This window comes from Saccopteryx leptura, chromosome 8, assembly GCF_036850995.1.
Source record: "Saccopteryx leptura isolate mSacLep1 chromosome 8, mSacLep1_pri_phased_curated, whole genome shotgun sequence".
Classification (NCBI taxonomy): Eukaryota; Metazoa; Chordata; class Mammalia; order Chiroptera; family Emballonuridae; genus Saccopteryx; species Saccopteryx leptura.
In genome coordinates this window covers 42,430,799-42,458,127 of record NC_089510.1, presented here as the reverse complement: position 1 = coordinate 42,458,127, position 27,329 = coordinate 42,430,799, and the positions used below count along the sequence as shown (strand labels likewise).

At 41.4% G+C, this 27,329-nt stretch overlaps 1 protein-coding gene across 4 annotated transcripts in view; it reads right to left on the bottom strand.

Annotated features, from left to right (window-relative positions):
* The window catches only part of SIDT1 (SID1 transmembrane family member 1), a 106,280-nt gene that overhangs the window by 44,782 nt on the left and 34,169 nt on the right, over positions 1-27,329 (bottom strand). For all 4 annotated transcript variants that reach the window (XM_066347292.1, XM_066347291.1, XM_066347289.1 and 1 more), the window contains exons 4-9: positions 13,607-13,652; positions 9,934-10,035; positions 8,557-8,640; positions 5,581-5,668; positions 3,579-3,650; positions 3,085-3,178 (exon numbers count right to left, since the gene is read on the bottom strand). In XM_066347292.1, the coding sequence (XP_066203389.1) occupies positions 3,085-3,178; positions 3,579-3,650; positions 5,581-5,668; positions 8,557-8,640; positions 9,934-10,035; positions 13,607-13,652 (486 nt within the window). The remainder of the gene's footprint in view (positions 1-3,084; positions 3,179-3,578; positions 3,651-5,580; positions 5,669-8,556; positions 8,641-9,933; positions 10,036-13,606; positions 13,653-27,329) is intronic.

The window sequence follows — 27,329 nt, the reverse complement described above, 5'->3', positions numbered from 1 at the left end:
CAAGGTTATAGACTCCTCTTCCTTTAGTCCAAAGATGGTTTTTCAAGAGGACTGTTCTTAAGTTGTAATCCAGTTTGGTCCTGGGAGGTGGCAGTTGGAACGTTGGCTTACTCTGTCGCCATCTTGGAATCTCTGCTTTTAACTTTTTATTTGGAAATAACTTCAAATTTATAGAGACTTGTAAGAATAAGAATAGATCCCTTATACCCTTTACCTGAATTTACTTATTGTTAGCATATTACTCCATTTGCTTTATCAGTCTCTGTCTCTTCTCTATGTATGTATGTGTGTGTGTGTGTATATATGTATATATAAATATATAAAGTTTTTGAAGCATTTTAAAGTAAATTACCTGTCATGAACTTTTATGCCTAAATATTTCCAAAGAATAAAGATATTCTCTTACATAACCGCAGTATAGTTGTAAAATTCAGCAAATTTAAAATTAATATATATAATATTCTTATCTAATCTACTCTTTGTATTACAGTTTTGTCAGTCGAGCCAATAATGCCATTTATAGCATATTTTTCTTCTAGTAAGAGGTCCAATCTGAGATCAAGTATTGTCTTTTATTGTCATATCTCTTTAGTTTCCTTCAATCTGGAACATTTCCATGGCCTTTCTTTGTTTTTTGACACATTTTAATAGAATGATTATTATTTTCCTTATGATTATATTCAAAATATGGATTTCTACTGTATATGTGATGTTGTGTCCTTCTAAGAGTGTCATAATGCTCATCTTTTCCTTCGTCATATTAATTTTTTTGTGTGTGTGTGACAGAAACAGAGAGAGACAGAGAGAGGGACAGATAGGGACAGATAGACAGGAAGAGAGAGAGATGAGAAGCATCAATTTTTTGTTGTGGCACCTTAGCTGTTCATTGATTGCTTTCTCATATGTGCCTTGACTGGGGGGGAGGGCTACAGCAGACCGAGTGACCTGACCCCTTGCTCAAGCCAGTGACCTTGGGCTCAAGCTGGTGAACCTTGCTCAAACCAGATAAGCCCGCGCTCAAGCTGTTGACCTCAGGGTTTCTAACCTGGGTCCTCCCCATGCCAGTCTGATGCTCTATCCACTGCACCACTGCCTGGTCAGGCCCTCATATTAATTTTGATAGTCATATTAATCAGTCAATTGTTGTCTGATTCCTTCACTGTATGGTTACTAAGCAACTTGTGGGCATATTCTTTAAGGTCATGAAAATACCTTGATCCTTATCAGATTTTATTCCTAGTTTTAGTATCCATTAATGATTCTTAACTCGATCTATGCAAAACTATGATTTTTCAATTCCAACACCCTCCATATTGGTGTCAGCCTTTGGCATTGTGCTGTAGACAAAAGCCCTCTTTTTCACTGTCAGTCTTTGTTAACGACTCCTTTCCCTAATGTGTACCTATTTTAGTAAGTTTGTTGAATTCATTGGATGTCTATCTGCAGGTTTTATTTTATTTATTTATTTATTTTGCATTGTTCTGAAGTGAGAATGGGGGTCGGGGAGGCAGACAGACAGAATCCTGCACGCGCCCTACCAGGATTCACCAGATGGCGATGCTCGGCCCCTCTGGGGCATTGCTCCGCTGCTATTGGAAACATTCTAGCACCTGAGGCAGAGATCATGAAGCCATCCTCAGTGCCAGGGCCAACTTGACCAACTTTGCTCCAGTGGAGCCTTGGCTGTGCAGGAGGGGAAGAGAGATAGAGAGAAAGGAGAGGGGAAAGGGTGGAGAAGCAGGTGCGCGCTTCTCCTGTGTGCCCTGGCTGGGAATCGAACCTGGGACATCCACATGTTGGGCCGAAGCTCTACCGCTGAGCCAACCAGCCAGGGCCTTTTATCTGCAAGTTTTAGATTGTTCCTCCCTCCTTCCCTTCCTTCATTGATATGGATTCATGAATTTCTGTTTCTCTTAATGATTTAAAATTCATTATTCTCCTTAATGGTTTTGGTGTTCAGATTGGCCGAGATGTGACCAGTGATAATCCCAGGGTTTCTGAAGTCCGTTTATTAACTGAAAAGCTTCATAAAAGTCACAAAAGGTAGTTATTCTTGAGTCAGAGAGAGGTCTGTATCACTGAGATAGTTACAACACTGTAGTAGCCATGAGGTTTTTCCACAGATGGGAATTTACCCAATAATCTGAAAACTCCATGCTGGATTTATTTTCTTTACATGTTCAAGAGGAGAAAGAACTTTTGTTTATTGTAAACCTGCTGCCCTTCTTTTGTGGTATCTATGAAACCACACGGAATGCTCAAGGTTCAGGCCTGCTGAGGGAGGCGAGGAAGACCGCAACTCCTTTTATTAGAGGCTCCGAACTTTTGGAAAGGGAGTTTTCTTGGTCAAATTGTAGCATGATTATCTTGTTTTTTTTTCTCTTTTATGGGACATTTTACTGGAAAACTGATGCTACCACAGTAAAAAAGCACCTGGCAACATAGTATCAAAGCATATTACTCCTGCTATTAATAACTAACTCCTGGGAAAAAAACTAACACTTTACCAGCACTTACTTTGTTCAGTTTTACAGATGAGAAAACTGAAACACAGAGAAGTAAGCAACTTGTCCAAAGTCACACAGTGGCTGAGGTAGATTTAAATTCAGGCAAAATGGTTCTAAAGCCTGCTGTTTTTAATTACTAAGCATAGACAAGTAATGGGGTTAACATTTCTTTTCTTTTTTTTTTTTGTATTTTTCTGAAGCTGGAAACGGGGAGGGAGTCAGACAGACTCCCGCATGCACCCAACTGGGATCCACCTGGCACGCCCACCAGGGGGTGATGCTCTGCCCCTCCGGGGCGTCGCTCTGTCGTAACCAGAGCCACTCTAGCGCCTGGGGCAGAGGCCAAGGAGCCATCCCCAGCGCCCGGGCCATCTTTTGCTCCAATGGAGCCTCAGCTGCGGGAGGGGAAGAGAGACAGAGAGGAAGGAGAGGGGGAGGGGTGGAGAAGCAGATGGGCGCTTCTCCTATGTGCCCTGGCCGGAAATCGAACCCGGGACTCCTGCACGCCAGGCCAACGCTCTACCACTGAGCCAACCGGCCAGGGCCGGGTTAACATTTCTTGACACTCTCAACCTACCTGATATAATGAACAAATGCAATCAGCAGACATCCCAAATAGAACGAGAAGAAGATGAGGAAGCTGAGAAGAACTGATTTCACAAAAACGGATTCTGCGGGAAGAGAAACAACTTTAGTGAAAATGTCCTCAGGAGAAGAGGACCATGTCTGGGACAAAGTAGCTTCAAAGGCCTATCTCGTCATATTCATTAGGTCCTGAGATATCTCCATTTAAAGCAACAAAGCTAACAGAGGTCACCCAGACATTATCCACAAGTGGCTGCCTTTCCACAAGTGGAAGCTGGGAAAGAAGTTCCTCTGTATAATTTCATAATTGAGTTGTCATTCTTTCTTAAAGAGATTTAACCAAATGTTTCGATTCACTCTTCTATCTCTATGGCAAACATTAGTGTTCTTACATTGTTTCTCTGGAAGGATGATGCTAGTACTGAATTACAAGATCAACTGCCTGCCATAGGAATCTGTCCACTAAATTCTAGAGCCAATTCTGACCTTTAATTGAAGGAACAATGGTCACTTTAAGGTTCTTTGTTCGTTGTAGATTCCAGGTTTGGTTTTCCTTTTCTGGTAAAAAAGAACAAGGCAAAATGGATTAGATATCAGGTTCTTGGCTCTCATCTGAACAGTTGTTCAAAAAACGGTTCAAAATGAATTCCGGTTGCTGAATTTCCTTTTAGCAAAACTAGAAGAAAACTTAATCCTCAAACTTTCAAACCTAAAGTTTAACCCCCCCTTTTTTTTTGTATTTTTCTGAAGCTGGAAACAGGGAGAGAAAGTCAGACTCCCGCATGCGCCCGACCGGGATCCACCCAGCACGCCCACCAGGGGGTGACGCTCTGCCCACCAGGGGGCGATGCTCTGCCCCTCCGGGGCGTCGCTCTGTCGCGACCAGAGCCACTCTAGCGCCTGGGGCAGAGGCCAAGGAGCCATCCCCAGCGCCCGGGCCATCCTCGCTCCAATGGAGCCTTGGCTGCGGGAGGGGAAGAGAGAGACAGAGAGGAAGGAGAGGGGGAGGGGTGGAGAAGCAAATGGGCGCTTCTCCTGTGTGCCCTGGCCGGGAATCGAATCCGGGACTTCTGCATGCCAGGCCGACGCTCTACCACTGAGCCAACCGGCCAGGGCTAAGTTTAACCCTTTTGGTTAAACTTTCAATCTGGCCTTTGCTTGGGTGCATATTAGTAGCACTAACTGACACAAATGAGACTTCAGCGCCCCTGCTTAAATCAAGGCTTGACCACATGGTTCCACATGCCACAGACACATGAAGAAATCAGCTACAAAAGGAGGAAGCTGCTTCATCTTTTGGTTTGCATTTAGCCAGTGAGAACTTGCTTTTTTATATAGTCACCAAAGAGCTTGCAGTTTAACAAAGAACGTTAGACATTAGCAAATCTCTATAGAGCTATGTAATTAAGAGATTAAAGAATACAGGAACAGAAATTTTACCTACACAACAAGGGAACCATGTTACATTCAACAGTAAACATCCTCTCTGTTGATCACACATCACATCAGCTGCTGGGGACATGTGTTTTCAATCAACATTTCCATTCTCAAGGTAGTTACTGGGTAAGATACAAATGACCATTTGTACTTTACTTCAGAGCTCACTCAACTCATCATTGGGGCAAGTTCTCCCACTTTGCTCTCTTGGCAAGGTACAATTTTGGTAACTGAGGTTGAGAATTTTTTTTTTCTTAAGTGAGAAGCAGGGAGGCAGAGTGACAGATTCCTGGATGTGCCCCAACCAGGATCCACGAGGCAAGCTCCCTACTGGGTGATGCTCTGCCCATCTGGGGCTGTTGCTCTGTTGCTCAGCAACTGAGCTATTTTAGCACCTGAGGTGAGGCCATGGAGCCATACTCAGTGCTTGGGGCCAACTTGCTCCAACCAAGCCATGGCTGTGGGAGAGGAAGAGAGAGGTAGAAATAGAGAGAAGGGTGAGGGTGAGGGGTGGAGAAGCAGATGGTTGCTTCTCCTGTGTGCCCTGACCAGGAATCAAATATCCATATGCTGGGTCGACATTCTACCACTGAGCCAACTGGCCAGGTCCAAAGTTAAGAATTCAATTTTCCTTGCAAATCCTTGTGGAAATGATGACTACTGAGAAATACAAGTAGCTCCATAACTGCTAGCTACCAAACTGATCTTAGAAAATGGACCTTGGTCTACCGTATACAAATCATAACTTCCTAGTAGCAAATATTTGCTGAGTAAAGAGCCAACCTCACGTGGTCTGAGGGAGCAAAAGATTCTGAAATGATGGAATGCACTACGGGACATTTTGCAGTATCCCTCACTAATACCTTTCGACCTATCATTTTTTTCACTTTATTTTTTTCTCGAGTATCTCTCAGACTGCCTTATCAAGTCACTGCTGATGACCCTCAGTGAGTGGGAACTAGAAATGGTTTGTAAAAGGCCAAAGTCAGATTCTGACTTCCCTTTCCCTTGGTCAGGTTTATCTAGCCAAGTACTCCTCACTGTCTCTTACCCTGGATGAAGAATGATCCTCCACAGGCATAATCTTCAGGCTTTATCACAAACACCACGAAAAACTGCTCGCCGGGAAAATCCTTCTTCTGCATAAGACATAACAATCTTATAATACGTTCTTATGATAAGAAAGATGGAAGAAGGGGGCGAATCCTGGCAGTGGGATAGTGGGATGGGGACAGAAAGAAAGAGGAAAAAGAAGAAAAACAAAGTTCCCCCTTGCCTCCTAACTTCTTCAAAAGACGTTCACATAGCCGTGATCTACTCTGCTTTATCCACAGTTAAATAATTGCTACATCCAAGAAATTAAGGTAAATAGATGCACTACTCTAATTTCAGTCTGTCTGGTGCCCACTTGAGTGCTTAGAACTGTAACAGGCACCACATCAATAATATGCCAATGGCCTACGTTTAATAATTAGTACTCATATATTGTTTTTAAAATTAATAAACTTTATTTTTAGAGCCGTTTTAAATTCACTATATTGTTTTTATTATTTTAAAATCTAATGATGAGTGACTTTCCTAAAAGTCATGCTGTCAGCAGTGAAATACTAGGTGAGTACGGGGGGAAAGACAAGTCAGGAGACTCGAGCTAGCTCTGGCTTTGACCTTCTCTAAGTGTGATTCTTTGTGTCCCCGTTTCCTTATGCATTCATGAATGAACCATGGTTGGCAAACTAATATATAAGCTCTATTTTAATTCTACAACTCTGTTTTATTTTTTAATTTTTTTTTGTATTTTTCTGAAGCTGGAAACGGGGAGAGACAGTCAGACAGACTCCCGCATGCGCCCGACTGGGATCCACCCGGCACGCCCACCAGGGTCGATGCTCTGCCCACCAGGGGGCAATGCTCTGCCCCTCCAGGGCGTCGCTCTGTTGCGACCAGAGCCACTCTAGTGCCTGGGGCAGAGGCCAAGGAGCCATCCCCAGCGCCCGGACCATCTTTGCTCCAATGGAGCCTCGCTGAGGGAGGGGAAGAGAGAGAGAGAGAGGAAGGAGAGGGGGAGGGGTGGAGAAGCAGATGAGCGCTTCTCCTGTGTGCCCTGGCCGGGAATCGAACCCGGGACTTCTGCACGCCAGGCCGACGCTCTACCACTGAGCCAACCGGCCAGGGCAACTCTGTTTTATTTTAACATCCCGAAATTTTTGGTATCGTGTTTTCTGATATCACTGAGAAAATGGCCCAAGATTGAATCATGGGCCCAAAAGAGAAGTGACAATTCATTGCCAAAAATATTCAAAGTAAAGGCGTACTGATATGCTTTGTACATCATTAATTTAGTGTCCTGGCTGATGTAAAATATGAGTTCCTGTCTATGGTTACTTTTCTGTAACCATATTTGGGATCATATAATCCTGGGATGCTAAGGAAGAAATAAATATTAAAAACAAGAGCAGATACCTGGAGTATCAAATCCGAGGTTCTAGAAAATTAAAGCTGGACTAATAGAAGTTTTTAGGTATGATACTTAAAATGAGAATTAACCTCTCTTCATTCTTTGCTGTTATTTAACAAACAGTATCACCTTACCATGGAAAACAGATTAAGTCACAGATCCCTCAAGTATTACCACCCGAAAGTCAGGAACAGAATATCTTAGAAAAAAATGTTGTATATTTTTGTTATACAATCAACATTGAAATAGTTTAATTACAAATACCGAAAGGGCAAACTGCTGCTTTGGTCATATTCCATTGAAATTGTCCATTCTGTCCAGAGTGGAAGTCTTCTTTTGTTTACCATTATTGGTACAAATCATTATTTGACTATGTTTAATTGCTTTAAATGGATAAGATAAACTTTACCCTAAATCGGCATCCCCCACTGAGTAAACTGAAATATTCTGCCTTTACCTCTCTAAGCAATCTGTCAGATACATGTTCCACTGCATCATGTGTTCCCAAGATTTCTCATGGAGAATGGGGCACCTGGCAGAGTAGACTGTCCACCATTGCCCAAGCTGCTTTTTTTTTCTTTTTTTTTTTGAGAGAGAGAAAGAGAGAGGAAGAGAGAGAAAGAGAAAGAGAGAGGCAGAAAGGGACAGATAGGAAGGGAGAGAGATGAGAAGCCATCAACTCATAGTTGCGTCACTTTAGTTGTTCATTGATTGCTTCTCATATGTGCCTTGACTGGGTGGCTCTAGCCACACCAGTGACCCTTGCTCAAGCCAGTGACCTTGGGCTCAAGTTAGTGTCTTTGGGTTTCAAGACAGTGACCTTTGGGCTCAAGCCAATGACCATGAGATCATATAGATGATCCCAACCTTAAGCTGGCAACCCTGCGCTGTAGCTGGCAAGTCTGTGTTCAAGCAGGATGAGTCCATGTTCAAGTTAGCAACCTTGGAGTTTTGAACGTGGGACCTCTGCATCCCAGGCCGATGTTCTGTCCACTGCACTACTAACTGTCAGGTGAAGATTTTACTTTTGTTGATTTTTTTTTTTTAAATTGAGGAGATAGAGAGAAAGAGAGGAGGAGCAGAAAGCATCAACTCTTAGTAGTTGTTTCTTATATGTGCCTTGACCTGGCAAGCCCATGGTTTTGAACCGGCAACCTCAGCATTCCAGGTCAATGCTTTATCCACTGCGCCACCACAGGTCAGGCTCACCATTGCCCAAGCTTGATTTCAGGCACAGCAATCTTTTTTTTAAAACCAATCATAAAAGGAAGAGATGCAGGACACACCATGAATGGCAATCCCTTTTTGATGCTCTTTCATTTTTTTTTTTTTTTTTAGATTTTATTTATTTGTTTTAGAGAGGAGAGAGAGAGAAAGAAGGGGGGAGGAGCAGGAAGCATTAACTTCCATATGTGCCTTGACCAGGCAAGCCCAGGGTTTCGAACCGGTGACCTCAGCATTCCAGGCCAACGCTTTATCCACTGCACCACCACAGGTCAGGCTTGATGCTATTTCAGTCGGTAAACTGACACACTGTCATTAGCAATAGTGACCATAGAAATGATATCTCACCTGTAGTGTGATGGCAGCTTTCTTAGTCATGGACTGATAGACACCATTAAATTCCACATTGTGGTCAAGATCATACACTGGGCACTGTAGTGCACACGAGGGACAGAAAGGAAAGCATCAGTTTTGTCATATCATGTCATGCTGCACATACCACACATACGGAGCAAGGCATTCCTTACTCAGCCATTACCCCCCAGAACAGTCATTAGTCTCCAAAAAGTTGGTGACTTGTCTTCTAAAGTCAAGATAATTTTATATCAAAGAGAACTGAAAAGTTGTCTTAAAATTTATAATGCATTTCCCTTTCTGTTAAAACCCTAAGAGACAGAAAGTGCCTAATGATACAATAAAATTTTTTAAATTAAATTTATTGAGGTAACATTGGTTAATAACACTGTATAAATTTCAGGTGTACAGCATTGTAATTCAGTATCTGTATACGCTATTGCATGCTCACCACCAAGAGTCTAGCTATTTTTGTTAGCCTATATTTTACCCCCTTTACCCAATTCACCCTCCCCCCACTCCCTTTCCATTCTGTTGTCTCTATCTATGCATTTGTTTTTGTTTTGTTTGTTTGTTACTTTTTTGTTTTCTATTCCACCTATAACTGAAATCATACAGTTTTGTCATTTTAAAAACTTAGAACAAGCCCTGGCCGGTTGGCTCAGTGGTAGAGCGTCGGCCTAGCGTGCGGAGGACCCGGGTTCAATTCCCGGCCAGGGCACACTGGAGAAGCGCCCATTTGCTTCTCCACCCCTCCGCCGCGCTTTCCTCTCTGTCTCTCTCTTCCCCTCCCGCAGCCAAGGCTCCATTGGAGCAAAGATGGCCCGGGCGCTGGGGATGGCTCCTTGGCCTCTGCCTCAGGCGCTAGAGTGGCTCTGGTCGCAATATGGCGACGCCCAGGATGGGCAGAGCGTCGCCCCCTGGTGGGCAGAGCGTCGCCCCCTGGTGGGCGTGCCGGGTGGATCCCGGTCGGGCGCATGCGGGAGTCTGTCTGACTGTCTCTCCCCGTTTCCAGCTTCAGAAAAATGAAAAAAAACAAGAAAAAAAAAAAAAAAAAAAAAAAAAAACTTAGAACAAGTGGTAGGTTTCTATTTTGCTCTGTAGTCTAAAACTTTATCTTCCTTGTACTTTGTCATGATCATCCCTCCCTCCCTGCCTCCTTCCCTCCCTTTGTTTATTTTGGTGAGGAATTAACTATTCTCTATGGCCCCAAACTAATGTCTTCAAACATTGACTGCCTAAGATACTGTTCTTATTATTTAGCAGTTTTGCAGGAGATACATAGACATGTCCTCCACCCTTCTCTTTTATTGCTCCTGAGACATTATGATACTCCACACACTGTAAGGTTGACAAGTAATTGAGACTCACCATTGTATTCTGGACTGAGACAACAGAACATGGATAAGCCATTTTAGACACAACTTTAATGATAACTGAGTCCACATCTTCAGGAAATTTGTATAGAAAATACTGAGAAGAAGAAAAAAAGAGATGATTTGTTCATGTTAAGAAATGTTTACAATCACAAACTCAAACTATGTTCACTTGAGTAGGATTGTTTTCTCTAATATTAGGCACAAAGTTAAGGTAGAAATCTCAGTAAATCTCCATTAATCCAGTCAACCATTCATCTCATAGGTATTGAGCAACTCTTCTCCTCTGGGCTCTGTGTCAGACATTAGGAATATACCAGTGAGTACAACAAAGTAGCCATTTCATACAGTATTGTCATTTAATTTTTTAGAGGTTTTTCTCTCCCAGCTATACTTTGCTACACTTCATTTCAGTTTCTACTTAAGAAGATTCCTTCAACCTTTCAATTACAGATATGTGGGATGTAATATGAGACAAGATTTACTTCTGTGTGGTGATTTTGAAATATGAAGCTCCACCTTGACAAGCAGGTGAGCCTGTTCTTCAAGAATCTTAACCACCTTTCTACAAGAAAGAATTAGCATTAGACCCACCCTTCCCTGAGACATTTTGCTAAAGAATTTATTTCTTGGCTGAAATACAATGAGAAGACATTTAGATTCAAAGACCAAACTTTACATCCAGCCCCCTGAAATATTTATATATGTTCAAAATTTTGATCAGGCTGAGATATCTCTAAAAGTATTTCTCAAATATCAGAATCAAGAAACATAATAGAAAGAGGTTATACTATTTGCCCACTTAGACTATAAATCCCCTGAAAACAAAATTCTTAACTCTAACTTTTAAAGGTGTTGCTAATAATGAAGAAAGGGGACTTCTGTTCAATAGTTATAAATATGGCAACTTATTGAGAAATGGCATAAAATACATGATTAAAATTTTAAGGGAACCAATCAAAACAAGCCCCATATTTTAGGACTCTAATAAATCCCTCACTTTAAAGGAGAGGCAAAACATGTCAAAACTTAATTTTGCATTTCAGCACCCTCCTTACTAACCTTTTTTTTGAGAACCAGAGCAATAAAAACAGAACGTTTTTTAATAATCCAAAGGCTTCTGATGGGGGAAAAATATCTCAAGATTAAGGAGTGTCACCAATGCTGCTATTGGGAAGTCTGTTCATACCTTATAACAGATGGCAACACTCTCAAGAACCCACTTGATTTTGTGCTTTCATTTTGGAACTTGATTCAAATTCATAACATGCAGGGCTCTTCTAAAGGTGAATCGTATAGTGTTACCAAGAGGTGCTCTTGGTTCTTAGGGAAACCAACCTTTGTACCTCAGAAGCATTACTATGATTACTGTTAGCAATAATGAGCAACATATATACCTTTATATTATAGGAGTTGGTTTTGTGCAAGCAGTAGGCATCTACTGGAGCCTTATGTGTATGTCAAAATATTATCAATCTTCTTTATCTCTAAATCACCATAAATCCCATATAAATGTTTTTGACCCTTGCCTTGATCATCTATTTTTTTTTTATCAGAATTAAGCAAATAACAAGTACCCAAAACAATGGCTGGAATTTAGGCCAAAAATTATCATCTTGGGTTCTGATTAACTGCCCAGTTTCTATAACCTGCTTCTATTTACAAGAATAGAGGCAGATAGTGATGATGAATGTTGTCTGAGAATGTGCAATAGTTTGGGTAAGTTTATAGGAATGGAAAATATTTTCTACATTTGAAGAGGCTATAAAATTCAGGTCAAAATGGGAACACTTAATAATAAAATAAAATTTTCATAGATATCAAAGAGTTTCTATTTTGTTTTGTCAATTTGTTCTAAGCATATTTTATTCTAGTCTGGGGTTTACATACAAACTACACAGGCTTTAATATTTACCCACCTTTTTAAAAGAAAAGAAAGCCATGATATATAATCATCACTGATTTTCAATCTACAAACTGAAATTGCACTACAGCATTCAGTATATCACAGGTACAATAACTCTGTACAGGACTATTAGACTACGCTTATTCTGTAGTTGGGCTGCCAGTTTTTCTCCCCTCCCTAGATGTATCCCATAGCATCTAGTAATCTGTGCTTTGTATTTTTTTTTTTTCTGAAGCTGGAAACGGGGAGAGACAGTCAGACAGACTCCCGCATGCGCCCGACCGGGATCCATCCAGCACGCCCACCAGGGGCGACGCTCTGCCCACCAGGGGGCGACGCTCTGCCGTGACCAGAGCCACTCTAGCGCCTGGGGCAGAGGCCAAGGAGCCATCCCCAGCGCCCGGGCCATCTTTGCTCCAATGGAGCTTTGGCTGCGGGAGGGGAAGAGAGAGACAGAGAAGAAGGAGAGGGGGGTGGAGAAGCAAATGGGCGCTTCTCCTATGTGCCCTGGCCGGGAATCGAACCCGGGTCCCCCGCAAGCCAGGCCTACGCTCTACCGCTGAGCCAACCGGCCAGGGCCGCAATCTGTGCTTTAAAATATTTTATGAGTTAACTAGCCTATAAATGTTGAGGGCAATAGTTTGCTAGCCTGTCGTCCTCTTCTGTCACTGGGTGGCAGTATATAGGCACTGTTGGAGGTTTTCACTGCCCAGAAATTTAACTCAAAAAATGTGTGGGCATCAGCTAATACAGATTTGGGGAGCTGATCGTACATTTCTCCCAAACTTTGTGTTCAACAACATCACATCAGCAGCCTGAAATTGATCATGGTGAAGTTATTTATGTCAAAGAAATGGGCAAATGTTAAATTAGGTGTTTCCTCGAAAACTGGATGCTAAATATTTATCATCACACAGTGGTTGTAATAGATTTCCAATAGTGTCCATATAATACGTTAATCCCAGTTTTAATATATCTAAAGCAAAAATTAACTAGCCATTTATGACTAAAAGTGTATTACAGCCTGCAGAAGATTTACAATAAATATCAAGACATTAAATAAATCTGTTTTAAACTATTGCATAAACTTTATTCTTTCAGAAGTCATGAGAGGAAAAAAAGAAGGCAGCTAGAAATGTCACCAGAAGAGCAGCCTGAATAATCAAGGTTTTCATGTATTTATTCTGTGTATTATTATGATTCAATGGACACAAATATTTAATTCTTATTATAATTTTTTTCATTGAGCCTGTTCTCTTTTTATACAAGAGAAACTAATTTATTCCATTCACAACACTGTAAAAATTAAAATCTGTTTTATTTTATTGTATCTCCAGGTCAATTAATTATTTGTGTATCTGTTTAGTGTTGACCTTCCATTTCCTGTTTCCCCACCCCTATCTCAATTACAAAAGGTCCATGAGGACAGAAGTTGAATCTTTATCTTCTTCATCCTGCTATTCCCAACTCCTAGTACAGTTCAACACTGCTTGGTACATAGTAGGCACATAATCTGCTGAATGAAAGTTGAGCCAAGAAATATCTACAAAGAAATATGCCTGCCATTCCACATCAATTATTCACTTGATAAGATTAAATCTTGTGTCTAAAATCCTAGTAACATCAATAACATTCCCAAAATACAAATACATCTTAAGTTGTGAAATATGAAGGGTAATAGCACATGCAGACTCTACCTGTTACCATAGTTTCTTTGAGTAACACTAATAGTAGAATTATAACCTTGACAACCTTCACTTACCTGAGGTTGAGAGGGGCTGGCAGTGAAGTGAATGGCAACATTTGTCCTGAGAACAGTAAGTGGAAGAGGGGAAAGTGAGGGAAAAACAATAAGTTAGCAAGTAAAAATTATTTCTTTAAAAGAAAACCATCTTAAACTACATGCAAGGAAAGTCTGTTTTTGTGTGTATGACAGAGACAGAGAGAGAGACAGAGAGACAGACAGATAGGAACAGACGGACAGGAAGGGAGAAGAATGAGAAGCATCAATTCTTTGTTGTGGCTCCTTAGTCTCCTTAGTACTGTAGTCCATTGATTTCTTTCTCATATGTGCCTTGACTGGGGGAAGGGGGGAATAGCTATAGCAGAGTGAGTGACCCCTTGCTCAAGCCAGTGACCTTGGGCTCAAGCCAGCGACCATGGAGTCATGTCTATAATCCCACACTCAAGCCAGCGGCCTTGCGCTCAAGCTGGTGAGTGTGCTCAAGCCTATGACCTCAGGACTTCGAACCTGGGTTTTCCACGTCCCAGTCTGATGCTCTATCCATTGTGCCACTGCCTGGTCAGGCTCAAAGAAAGTCTTATTCTTTGTGAAGGGAGGTCTGTTCTCATCAAACTTACAAAGTAAACTGCATGGAAATTTGGTGGTTTCAACTCTCAAGAATGACCAAATTAGGGAGGGAGTCAATTTTATGTCTTTAAATGCCCATGAAGTCATACCTATACAACTAACTACTTAGTTTACTTTTGTAGACACTTGGGTCTTTGAATTATCTTAAAATTTTATAGTCAATCACAGGGGTTTAGTTGTCAGAAGTGGACTGGGAGAGGAAAAGAAGATTTGACGTCCTTTTGGACAAAGAAGATAACACTTCAAAATAATATTGAGGTATCCATGGCCAAAGATCATTTAAAAAAATGTGGTGACCATGGGAGGGTCCCTAGGGATAGGAATGTGCTCTTCCTGTCCTCAAGCATTTCTCCAATTGTCTGCCACACCTGCTGAAATTTACCTCCAAGATTTTGTCCTCTTTGGTTTAGGCATTGCCTTCAGGATCTCTTTTCCTATTTATTATAAAATCTTTTTTTTTGGGGGGGGTTGTATTTTTCTGAAGCTAGAAACCGGGAGAGACAGTCAGACAGACTCCCGCATGCGCCCGACCGGGATCCACCTGGCACGCCCACCAGGGGGCGACGCTCTGCCCACCAGGGGGCAATGCTCTGCCCCTGGGGGGGGGGTCGCTCTGCCGCGACCAGAGCCACTCTAGCGCCTGGGGCAGAGGCCAAGGAGCCATCCCCAGCGCCCGGGCCATCTTTGCTCCAATGGAGCCTTGGCTGCGGGAGGGGAAGAGAGAGACAGAGAAGAAGGAGAGGGGGAGGGGTGGAGAAGCAAATGGGTGCTTCTTCTGTGTGCCCTGGCTGGGAATCGAACCCAGGACCCCTGCACGCCAGGCCGACGCTCTACCACTGAGCCAACCGGCCAGGGCTGATTATAAAATCTTAAGAGAATCCAAAGGCAAAAGTGCCTTCAAAAGTCAATAGCAAACAACACCAAATGAATATTATGGAGTTATTTTCTCTCCAGTTAGTAATTCACTGTGAATGGTTTTATTAGTTACTTTCCTTCTTCTGTGAAAGATGGCAATGAGCCAGCACTGAGGAAAGGGAGAGGCTGAGGAGCAGGCGGGAACATACATTTGTCGCATACAGTGCTGTCTGGAATGAACGTATGTGAAAAGTCCAAGAGGCTGGAAAACACAAAGACAAGTCTGGTTCTCACAGTTTTGTAAGGGATTCTTTGGCCTTTTATTCTTTCTGGAGCCATGGTGATCACTCACACAAACCTACCGCACACTCTCAATGTTCAAACCTGGGAATAGCATGCCCCCACCCTTCCAATGTGGCCTGTACGTCTGGGAATCTGAACCTGAACTCCTTGGAATTTTAACTTGAACTTACTTCTGGGGCATAACTTTATTTATAGCCTGGTGCTCTCTAAAGAGTCTTTCTCTCTACTTCTAATTTTCCTTTTATAAAAATGAAATACTTTTAAACAATTTTATTAAAGATCCCTTTGGAGGCCCTGGCAGGTTGGCACAGTGGTAGAGCATCGGCCTGGCGTGCAGGAGTCCCGGGTTTGATTCCTGGCCAGGGCACACAAGAGAAGCGCCCATCTGTTTCTCCATCCCTCTCCCTCTCCTTCCTCTCTGTCTCTCTCTTCCCCTCCTGCAGCCGAGGCTCCATTGGAGCAAGGTTGGCCTGGGTGCTGAGGATGGCTCCATGGCCTCTGCCTCAGGCGCTAGAGTGGCTCTGGTCGCAGCAGAGCGGCGCCCCAGATGGGCAGAGCATTGCTCCCTGGTGGGCATGTCGATTGGATCCCGGTCGGGCGCAAGTGGGAGTCTGTCTGACTGCCTCCCCGTTTCCAACTTCAGAAAAATACAAAAAAATAAAAATAAAAATAAAGATCCCTTTAGAAAAGGCACATCAAAGCCTTTAAGTAAGAAGTTTATAATTGGAAGTGTTGTTTAAAGTCATAAAATATAAGCACTATTTCTAAAGTTAAAGACCAATAATTTAGGCTGCTGGCAGACTGGGCTTAGAATTTAGCAATGGATGCAATTTCTTTTTCTTCTTTTCCAAATGAGAGGAGGGGAGATAGACAGACTCCCACACGTGCAGGGATCCACCTGGCAACCTGTCTGGGGCTGATGCTCTGCCCATCTGGGGCCATGCTCAAAACAAGCTAATTTTAGCTCCTTAAGGGGGGGGGCCCAACGGAGCTATTCTCAGTGCCTCAGGGCAATGCGCTGGAACCAATTGAGCCAGGGCTGCGGGCGAAGAGAGATAGAGATAGAGACAGAGGCAGAGAGAGAAGGGGCAGGGGGAGGGGTGAAGAAGCAGATGTTTGCTCTTCTTATGTGCCCTGGCTAGAACTGAACCCGGGACATGCACATGCTGGGCTGACACTCTACCACTGAGCCAACCACCCAGGGCTGGATGCAATTATTACATATTCCCTCTCAACAGAAATCATCGTCAGTGCTGACGATGCCGAAGCACAGTTGAAAACTTGTGATCTGAGGGCACTCCAAGAACCAAAGTCAGTGTCAAATCCAATTGGGTGTGTGCTCCCGAGATGCCACGGCCAGAGAACCCAGTGTTGGGTGTGGCTAGGTAGCGTCCTCTTAGAGTGGGGAGTGTTACCTGCTGTTACCAGGGCAACAATTCTGTTCATTGCTAGGTCAGGGGAACAAAAAGGACGCTGATTTTTCTGGCTATCAACAGATAGCATGAAATTTCCAGAAGCGACCAGTTTTCTTTGGCTGAGAATTTGTTTTTTATTCTCCCCTATCACTTGAATTTCAGTTGTAATGGGATGTGTGGACCTCAGGATGAATTTTCTGAGTTTTTTTTTCCCCCCGTTATTTATTTTTTCTTTACTAGTAAGACACATCCAAACATTTAAGACCTACTGTTTTCTTTAAGACTGTCACATTTAAGTCCTCTTTTTCTCATGGAGTCACAAGTGTGTGCCAAATAAACACCATGTCTATTACACACGAAAAGTTCTGCTTCCTTCCCATCAGCTCTGACAGAGGTACGGAAGGTTTATTTTACCAATGATCATTAACAGAACAAAGACAATTAAGACGTATGTGCGCCTTTAATTTTATAGAAAGAAGTATAAGAACTTCATGCTATTTGTTTTAAACACAGGAAACAAACGTTTAATTCAATAAATATAAGAAAACTGAAAACTGGCTTAGTTTCCTTGTTTTGGCTAGTTTGAAGAAGAGGGGAAGAGAGAAGGAACAAAGGGAGCCAGGAGAGATGGGTGTGCAGACCAGACTGAGGAAGGAGAGAGGCTCCTGGGGAAGACAGAGAGGAGTGGTATGAACGGGACAGTAATAAAGCAGAAGGAAAGGAAAGAGGGGTGGGACAAAAGGGTAAATCCAAGAGAGGCAAGGACAAAAGCTAAGTGGTTTTGGAGGTAAGTACCAGAGAGGACGGTGAATTCACAGCATATAATCTACTTGATGATGACAAACCCTTATCACAGATCAGAGAAGGCATTCTATATCCCCACTATGTTGTTGAAGGAACTTACACCCTATGGTTCACTTGGACTACGAATTTCAGAATATCATTTCCTGTTATCTACTTCCTGCCATCTGTCATGAACCCCCTTCGCTTTACCCGCCCCTTCCGCCAATGCTGGGGTCCTTTGTGAGCCTCCACTCTACTGCTTTAGTCCAAGTATGGATTGGATATCCTACCTTTTCTTCCTCTCTCTGGGGCTTTGCTTCTACAAAATCCAACTCTCCTATAAATTTTATCTGCCTTTCTACTCCTGGGCTTATAAATATACTCTAGTCTCAACCATTTTAAAAATAAATAACAAAAACACCCAGAAAAAATGTCCCCCCTTTTCCTTGTATTTCCCTCCTTTGATGTCCTTCTTCTATACCTTCCCTCTCCTTTACAAACCAGCTTCTTCTAAGAGTGTACTGCTCTCACCTATTATTCATTCTTCCCTCTTCCCTCTGCTATTGGGGTCCTTTTCTGTCTTAAAACATATTAGGATCCTTTTCTCACCATTCCCCTAAATTTGCCTTTAACAGTCACCTCTCTAACTGCTAAGTCCAGTGACTTTACCTGTGACACCTGACACTGTCTTGAAACTCTTTCCTGCCGTGGGCTGTGACACCTGCTGTCCTGGGTTTTCTGGCACCTCTCTGGCTATGCCTACTCAGCTTTCTATAGTTCCTGTTTCTCAGAATGACAGTGTTATCCACAGTCCTGTTTTTGATCTCCTTATTTTCCTTAGCCATATATATTTTCATATATATATTCAACAACATAAAAAAATCATATATATATATTCAGTTGCCACATAAACCACAAAAATGCTAGTAAGTCTCAAGTCTTGATGTCCAACCATGTCCAGGGTTATCTCCTGAGCTCCAGGCTAAGACTAATTGCCTGCTGGGCTCTTGCCCTTGACTGTCTCTCAGCACCTCAAACTCCATATGATCAAAATACAAGGTTCTATTATTTCTCTGATCCTGACCCACTATGTCTCTTTGTCAGTAAATCTCACCAGACTTTAGACATCATTGTTATAGTCATCTTTGATTCCTCCATTTTGGTTACTTCCCATTTGATTGATCACCAAGTCTTATTGATTCTAGTGGTATGAAAGTAACCTGGATGTACCTGCTCCCACCTGAAGCATTGTCTTTGCCTAACATAGCATTTAACAAGAAAAAAATTTAAAAAGTAATGTAAAGCATTACATAGTCTACCCCAAAATACCAAAGAGTGTTTATATGACAGAACAAAATGGTTTAAAAACTTCTTCACTCATCCACTTACTCAAAAAACAAAAACAAATAAAACTATTTCTCACAGCATGGTAAGCTATCTTCCTCAGAATTCTCTCTCAAAAGAGACTCAAGATCCCTATGTAGACTCTTTTTGTGTGTGACAGAGAAAGAGAGAGGGACAGGAAGGGAGAGAGATGAGAAGTATCAATTTTTTATTGTGGCTCCTTAGTTATTCATTAATTGCTTTGACTGAGCGGCTACAGCAGAGCAAGTAACCCTTTGCTCAAGACAGCGACCTTGGGCTCAAGCCAGTGACCTTGGGCTTCAAGTCAGCGACCTTTGGGCTCACGCCAGTGACCATGCAATCATGTCTATGATCCTATACTCAAGCCAGCGACCATGCGCTCAAGCTGGTGAGCCGTACTCAAACCAAATGAGCCCATGCTCAAGCTGGTGACCTCAGGGTATCGAACCTGGGTCAGCTGCATCCCAGTTCAATGCTCTATTCACTGCCTCCGCCTGGTCAGACCCTATGTAGATCTTCAGGGTTGAAGGTTGCAAGTACTCAGGTAGGATTATATTTTTTTATTCTGCCATATATATTTGTTAAATTTGTAAATTATTCTCATATATATTACTTGACTCTTTTTTCCCCTTTAAAACTTTGTTACTGCCATAATCTGTTAAGGCTCTAATAATTTTTATTCTCCTCTATTCAAATAACTTTTGATTGTCCTATCCTCTCCTCTCTCCAGTTCATCTTCCACATTGACACAAAGTCATTTTTAAAATCATATCTGTTCATGTTACTCTATTGCTCAAACTCTTTTAGTGGCTTCCATAATTTAAAAGGTAAAGTATAAACTTCCTAGTGATTCATACAAGATCTCAAACAGCAAGGAGTGGGTTCTGCTTACTGTCCCATCCTATGTCCTAAAACTCTGCCTCAGCCATTATGTGGATGAGCCTTCCTGAAGCACTTCTACTCAGACTGCTCTCTGTAACTCAGACCTTTCTCTTGAGCATCATGGCGGTGTCTATCAATACCCTGCTGGATATCTGTACTTCAAGTTTCACATGTACCACAGTGAACTCACCATGTCTTCCTTCCCTCCTCAGAATCCTCATTTTCCCTTAGTGGTGCCACCGTCTACAAATTAGAAGGTCGTCTTCGGCTCTCTCATTCCACTTACTCTTCACATCCAATCAAGTTTTGTCTATTTGACTTCCAAATTCTTCAGTTCATCTTTCCAGAGCTTATTTATCTTGAACATCAGTGTTCTAGTTTTTCTGCATCCAGTCTTGTACTCTTTAAATCCATTCTCTATACAACCATCACAATTTAGACAACTGCCTAAATTTGTTAACACCCCTTCTAAACTCCTCCCATCACCTGGTCAGGTGCTGCCTGCTTCTCCAGCCTCCATCTGCAACTTCACACTCAGCAACACACCAGCACCCTGGAGTTTGGGGAAACGGGTGGTGGCTAAGTTGTGAGTATGTGTGTGGAGGTGGGTAGGGGATAGATCGATGTCAGGGAGTAATGCTATAAGGCAGAATTTTATTCTTAAAGCTGGATTTAAATAAAATGTTTTGCACATTGGAGCAAAGTTGGCCTGGGCGCTGAGGATGGCTCCATGGCCTCTGCCTCAGGTGCTAGAATGGCTCTGGTTGCAACAGAGCAACGTCCCAGATGGGCAGAGCATCGCCCCCTGGTGGGCGTGCCGGGTGGATCCGGTCGGGCGCATGCGGGAGTCTGTCTGACTGCCTCCCCGTTTCCAACTTCAGAAAAATACAAAAAAAATGTTTTATGGACTTCAAAAACATACTTAGGGCAACATAAAAATTGTGAGGACAGTTTTAAACAGCAAGTAGGAACAGAATGTTACAGCAGGAAGAGCTCAGAACTGGGAGTCAGAATTAGAAACTAGTGTTGATTGTGCCTTTTCTAGCTGTGTGAGTTTGGACAAGTACAATACTTAACTTCTTTGGACATCAGTTTGCTCAGCTGTAAAAATGGGGTGAGTAGATTAGATTCCCCAAAGTTCTTACATTTTAAAAACTTGTGTGTCTAAAAAAAAAAAAGTCCTAGAATGTGTTTCATATACCTTCTAGTCTTCCACTCAAAACACACAATAGAAACTGCAATGTTAGAAAGTTTGAGTTAATTCTTCAGCATTTCTCTCAATACCTAGAATCCAGATCTCACTAAAATCCTCAGCTCTTTCCTTTTTACCATCATCCTCTGGATTTCTGGGTCACCAGCAAGGCTTGTATAGGACAATCCAGTGCCAGGGAGGTGGAGATACTTATCTCAGTTACCATCTCTTCTTAGGCTTCTTATTCCCTTAAAGCCCCAGTTAATGGTGCGTTTTGAAATAGTCTGATGAAAGTCTGATTCCTGAGGTCAAGTCACATTGCAAGAGGTGGAAGCAGAAAACAATGTGAGGGAATAGATTTGCAGTTACACCTGCATGCATATCATTCATTAACACTTTCACAGAGTTGTGACCTTATGACTTTAGTTTCACAGAATTCACTTCTCCAAAGAGTCTAATAACTGCAAAGAAAACTGACCCTAGAATTTAAGTACCCTGCCATCAGATGATAGTGACAGGTCAAAGTCACAGAAACTAATTAGTAAAGGCAAGGCGGAAAGTTGGAACAGATCAAGTAATATGCTGTTACCTCTTCCAAATGTATAACCATGAATTCTCATATTGTTTAATAGCATAAATAGATTTAATTATTAAAACAATTCAGTGTAAGCACAATATTTAGAAACTGCTTAAAGGTAGTAGTGCTCACTTACAGCTGCACAGCAGAATCACCTAGGAGACTTTAAGAAAAAATATATTAATGTTCAAGCCTTTTGCCTAGATACTCTGATTTAATTGAGCTGGGTAGATCTTATCCACCAGAAAAATCTTTTCCTGCCTTTTTTTAGGGGTAGGAGGTGGTTCTTTGCTCTTGAATTACCATGTCATTTTTTTCTATGCCAAAATTAAGGGAGGACTTGAAAAAAATGCTATGACTAATTCTCTATCCTTCTGGCTATTCATTCATCCATCTGCCCATCTGTCTCTTTGGGTATATACTGTCAGGGGGTGTAGAGAAGACCAAGATAAACATTTGATTCCTATTAGCACCTCTGTTGGCTACAGACTTCTTTCTAAATTGCCTTCAAACACTTTATAATAGAACAGAATATTCTGATCAGAAAATAAGCTGAAAAAAAGTAGTATATACTATGTTTAAATATTCTGATTTTTAATAAAAAATTATTGAAGTATAACACAAATAGAAAAATGCATAAGTCATAAGCACATATCTGAATGAATTCTCACTAGGCAAACATAACCATGTACTTCCTTTTTCCTTCCTAAAGATACCACTCTCCTGACTTCTAAATTACAGAATTGCTTTGCCTGTTTTTACACTTCACATAAAAGAAATCAACCAGGCCCTGGCCAGTGGTTCAGTGGATAGAGCATCAGCCAGGTGTATGAATGTCCTGGGTTCGATTCTTGGTCACAGCACACAGAAGCGACCATTGGCTTCTCTCTCCTTTCTTTTCCTCTCCCCTTCCTGCAGCCAGTGGCCAATTGGTTTGAGTGATTGGTTCAAGTGTGGCCCCAGGTGCTGAGGATGGCTTGGTTGGTTGAAATGCATCAGCCTTAGGTGCTAAAAATAGCTTGGTATTCCAGCATTGGCCTGGAGGGGGGTGCTGAGTGGATCCTGGTAGGGGTGCATGTGGAAGTCTGCCTCACTGTCACCTCTCCTCTCATCTAAAAAAAAATGTTAGAAAAAGGAAAAGAAAGAAAGAAATCAAACAGTATGGATTCCTTTTGTCTGGCTTCTTTACCTCAACATCATGTTTGTGAAATTTTTTCATGTTTCCAGGTATAACAATTGTTTTTTCATTTTTATTGTTGTGTAGTATTCTGTTAAATAAATATCACAGTCACATACCTAGGAGTTGGGTATATTACTAGGAGTGGTTGAACTGCATTGTCTGTTTTCTCAAATTATAGCAATTTGGTAGTTGAAGTGAAATCTCATATTGTTTTAATTTGTATTGCTGATATCTAGTAACATTGTTTTTGGATCATTTAGATAGCTTCTTTGATAAAGTATCTGTTTAAGTGTTATGCCTAATTTTAATTTTTTTAAAAAAGAGGTGTAAGCTAAAGACAATATGAACAAAATAAAAAGACAAACCACACAATGGGAGAACATTTTTGACAATACGTCTGATAAGGGCTTAATAACCAAAATTTATAAAGAACTTGTAAAACTCAACACCAGGAAGATAAACAATCCAATCAAAAATGGGCAAAAGAAATGAATAGACAGTTCTCCAAAGAGGACATACAGATGGCCAATAGGCAGGTGAAAAAATGTTCAACATCCCTAATCATTAGAGAAATGCAAATTAAAACCACAATGAGATATCACCTCACACCAGTCAAAACAATACACAATAAGTGCTGGCAAGGATGTGGAGAAAAGGGAACCCTCTTGCACTGCTGATGGGAATGCAGACTGGTGCAGCCACTGTGGAAAACAGTATGGAGATTCCTCAAAAAATTAAAAATCGAACTACCATTTGACCCAGCTGTCCCACTATTAGGAATATATCCTAAGAATACCAAATCACTGATTCAAAAGAAGAAATGCACCCCCATGTTTATGGCAGCATTGTTTACAATAGCCAAGATCTGGAAACAGCCCAAGTGTCTGTCAGTGAACGAGTGGATTAAAAAGCAGTAGGTACATACTCACAATGGAATACTATGTGGCTGTAAAAAAGGAAATCTTACCTTTTGCGACAACATGGATGGAACTGGAAACTATTATGCTAAGTGAAATAAGCCAGGCATAGAGCGTCGGCCTAGCGTGCGGAGGACCTGGGTTCGATTCCCAGCCAGGGCACACAGGAGAAGCGCCCATTTGCTTCTCCACCCCTCTGCCGCGCCTTCCTCTCTGTCTCTCTCTTCCCCTCCCACAGCCGAGGCTCCATTGGAGCAAAAATGGCCCGGGCGCTGGGGATGGCTCTGTGGCCTCTGCCTCAGGCGCTAGAGTGGCTCTGGTCGCAACATGGCGACGCCCAGGATGGGCAGAGCGTCGCCCCTGGTGGGCGTGCCGGGTGGATCCCCGTCGGGCGCATGCGGGAGTCTGTCTGACTGTCTCTCCCTGTTTACAGCTTCAGAAAAATGAAAAAAAAAAAAAAAAAAGCCAGGCAGAGAAAGAAAAATATCATATGACCTCACTCATTTGAGGAATCTAATGAACAATGTGAACTGAGGAACGGAATTGAGACAGAGGAGGGATCAAAGGGACCAGAGGGAAAGTGGACAGAGGGAAAGGGGATGAGAGGATGCGATCAGAGAAGGGAAAGAGATTAGTGAAATTATATATAAATAACACAGTGTTATAGAGAGCAGAAAAGCAAATCCTGGGGAGAAGGAGGGAGGGCGTTGGGGGGAAGGAGGAAGGGGGATGTTGAGGGGAACATGGGGGTGGGGGATGTATACGGTGCGACACTTGAATCTATGTAAACATAATAAATTAAAATCAATAATAATATAAAAGGTGTAAAAATACTACTTATTTCAAATAATTAACTTGTGGTTTGGTTCATTTTGTCCAGTGGGGATTTGTTTTCTATTTCATTTTTGTGCTCTTGTTTTATTACTTCCTTTTATTTTCTTTGAGTTTTAGTTTTAATTCTTTTTCCAACTTCACGAAATGGATACTTGACACACTGATTTTCAGCCATTCTTTTTTTCTGACTTATGCATTTAAAACTATATATTTTCTTCAAGAAGTGCTTTAGATTCTATCCTGGAAATTTAAATATGTCATATTTTCATTATCATTTGTTCAAAATATCTTCTAATTTTCATTGAGATTTTTTCTTTGACTCATAAGTTATTTAGAAGTAATTAATTGATTTTTATATGTCATTTTGTGGTTGGTTTCTATCTCAATTTCATATAAAGGATTTCAGTCCTTAGAAATTTATCAATATATGCATTAGAAGTTGGCAATTTTGGAAAATGTTGCACGTGCACATGAAAAGGTTAAGCATGCTATCATTTTGGGATGCAGTTCTCTAAACACATTAATTCATTTTAATTTGTTAATCATGTTTTCTCTTTTATATCAGAAGTTGGCAAACCTTTTCTTAAAGGGCAAGAGAGTAATTATTTTACTCTGTTCCAACTATTCAGCTTTGTCATTATAGTATGAAAGCAGTCATAGAAAATTTGTAAATAAAGGAGTAGGGATGTATCCTAATAAAACTTTATTTACAAAAACTTGTGGCCAGCCTGTGAACTATAGCTTGCCAATGCTTGTTCTAGCTAGTTACTGTATATATATATACAGATTTAAAACTTTTGGTTTGGTCTGACCAGGTGGTGGTGCAGTGGATAGAGTGTTGGACTGGGATGCTGAGGACTCAGGTTCGAAACCCCGAGGTTGATGGCTTGAGTACAGGCTTGGCTTGAGTACAGGCTTATTGGGCTTGAGCATAGGTTCCCCAGCTTAAGCATGGGATCATACACATGACCCCATGGTTGCTGGCTTAAGCCCAAGGTTGCTGGCTTGAGCAAGGGGTCACTGGCTCAATTGAAGCCTCCCCTCATCAAGGCACATATGAGAAAGCAATCAATGAATAACTAAGGTGCTACAACTATGAGTCGATGCTTCTCATCTCTCTCCCTTCCTGTCTGTTTGAACCTGTCTGTCTGTCTGCCTCTTTTTCTCACTAAAAACAAACAAAAACCAAAAACCAAAAAACCTTTTGGTCTGCTTATATTATCAGCTGTAGAAAAGTCTCCCACAGAGAATGTGGATTTATCCAGTTCTTTTCATTCTGTAATTTTTTTTTTTATTGAACTGATGTTACTGGATGCATACAAATTTAGAGTTTAAATTTGTTTTCTTAGTGAATGATTCTTTTAGAAATATAAAATGTTCTTCTATTGCTAATAATGCATCTTGCATTAAGGAATATCTTGTATAATATTGGTATATTACACCAACTTTCTTTTAGTTAGTGTCAGTATCTTTTACTATCTTTTTATTTACAATATTTAAAAAAGTGTTTATAATATTGATTTTAGGGAGAGAGGAAGGAAGAGAGGGAAAGAGAGAGACAGGAACATCCACCTGCTCTTGCATGTGCCCTGACTGGGGATCGAACTGGCAACCTCTGCACTTCAGGATAATGCTCAAACCAGCTGAGCTATCTGGCCAGGGCCATTTACAACATTTATAGGTTCTTTTATTTAAGGTTGCGCTCTTGTAAGCAACATATACTTAGTTGTCTTTTTTTTAAATCCCACTTTACATTCCATGTCTTTACTTGGCATATTTGAGTGCATTTATATTATGCGTATATATCTCTGCCCCACCCACTGGGTAAATATGAACATTGACTACCCTTTTGAGACTCTTCCTTCTCTGCCCCAAAGTTCTAGTGAGAGGTCCAGGTCTCAACTGTTTTCTCAAGTATAGTTTCTGCTCCTAAGAGTGCCTCATTTTTGTCTAAGAAAACCTATTTGTTCCCATGAAGCTGACTCTGGACCTGTGTCTGGACAGACAGACTTGCACACCTCAGAGTGCCAACCACCCCAGAGCAGTGCCCAGACTCCAAGGCTACAAGGTTCTTGCCCACTAGAAGCCAGAGCCACAGAAAGGTAGGTGGTAAATGGGTGCAGCAACCAGGAGTTTGCCTATTTTTTTCTTGTTGATTTGTAGAAATTCTTTATAGATTTTGCAGATGAGCTTTTTGTCATTATGTATGTTGGAAATATATTCTCCTAGTTTATTGCTCAGCTTTTCATTCTCCTAATGATGCTTTTGATGAGTACAAATTCTAATTTGAATATAACCAATTTAACATTACACGGTGGGGCAAAAGTAGGTTTACAGTTGTTCATAGGAAAATACAATAATTAATAAATAACACAAGAATAAACTGTGTTTCATGTACTCACAAATGTAAGCTTACTTTTGCCCCACCCTGTATTTTCATTTAAACTTTATTCAAAACATCGAGGGGTCAATAAATAGTTTGAATCCTTAAACAGCCTTGAGCTTAGGGTTGGATAATGCAGAAAGGTCCCTGGAGTTTCTGGCCTTATTAGGAATAGCTAGCCTTTCTGTTTAAATTTTCCAACAGATTTACACAATGTTTTACAGAGTAAATTTAGGACTAGAACAAACCCCTTGGGGACAATGCCACCAAACTAAATTTGTTGTACTCTAGTTCTAATAAAAACAATTTGAGATGGTGTATCCCAGCTGATTTTGTCACAAAGAATGGTAGTGCTAGGAGAAGGAGAAACCAGTCATTAGTTTTTGCACAAAGAATAAAACCACATAACGTATTATTTTCTATCTACA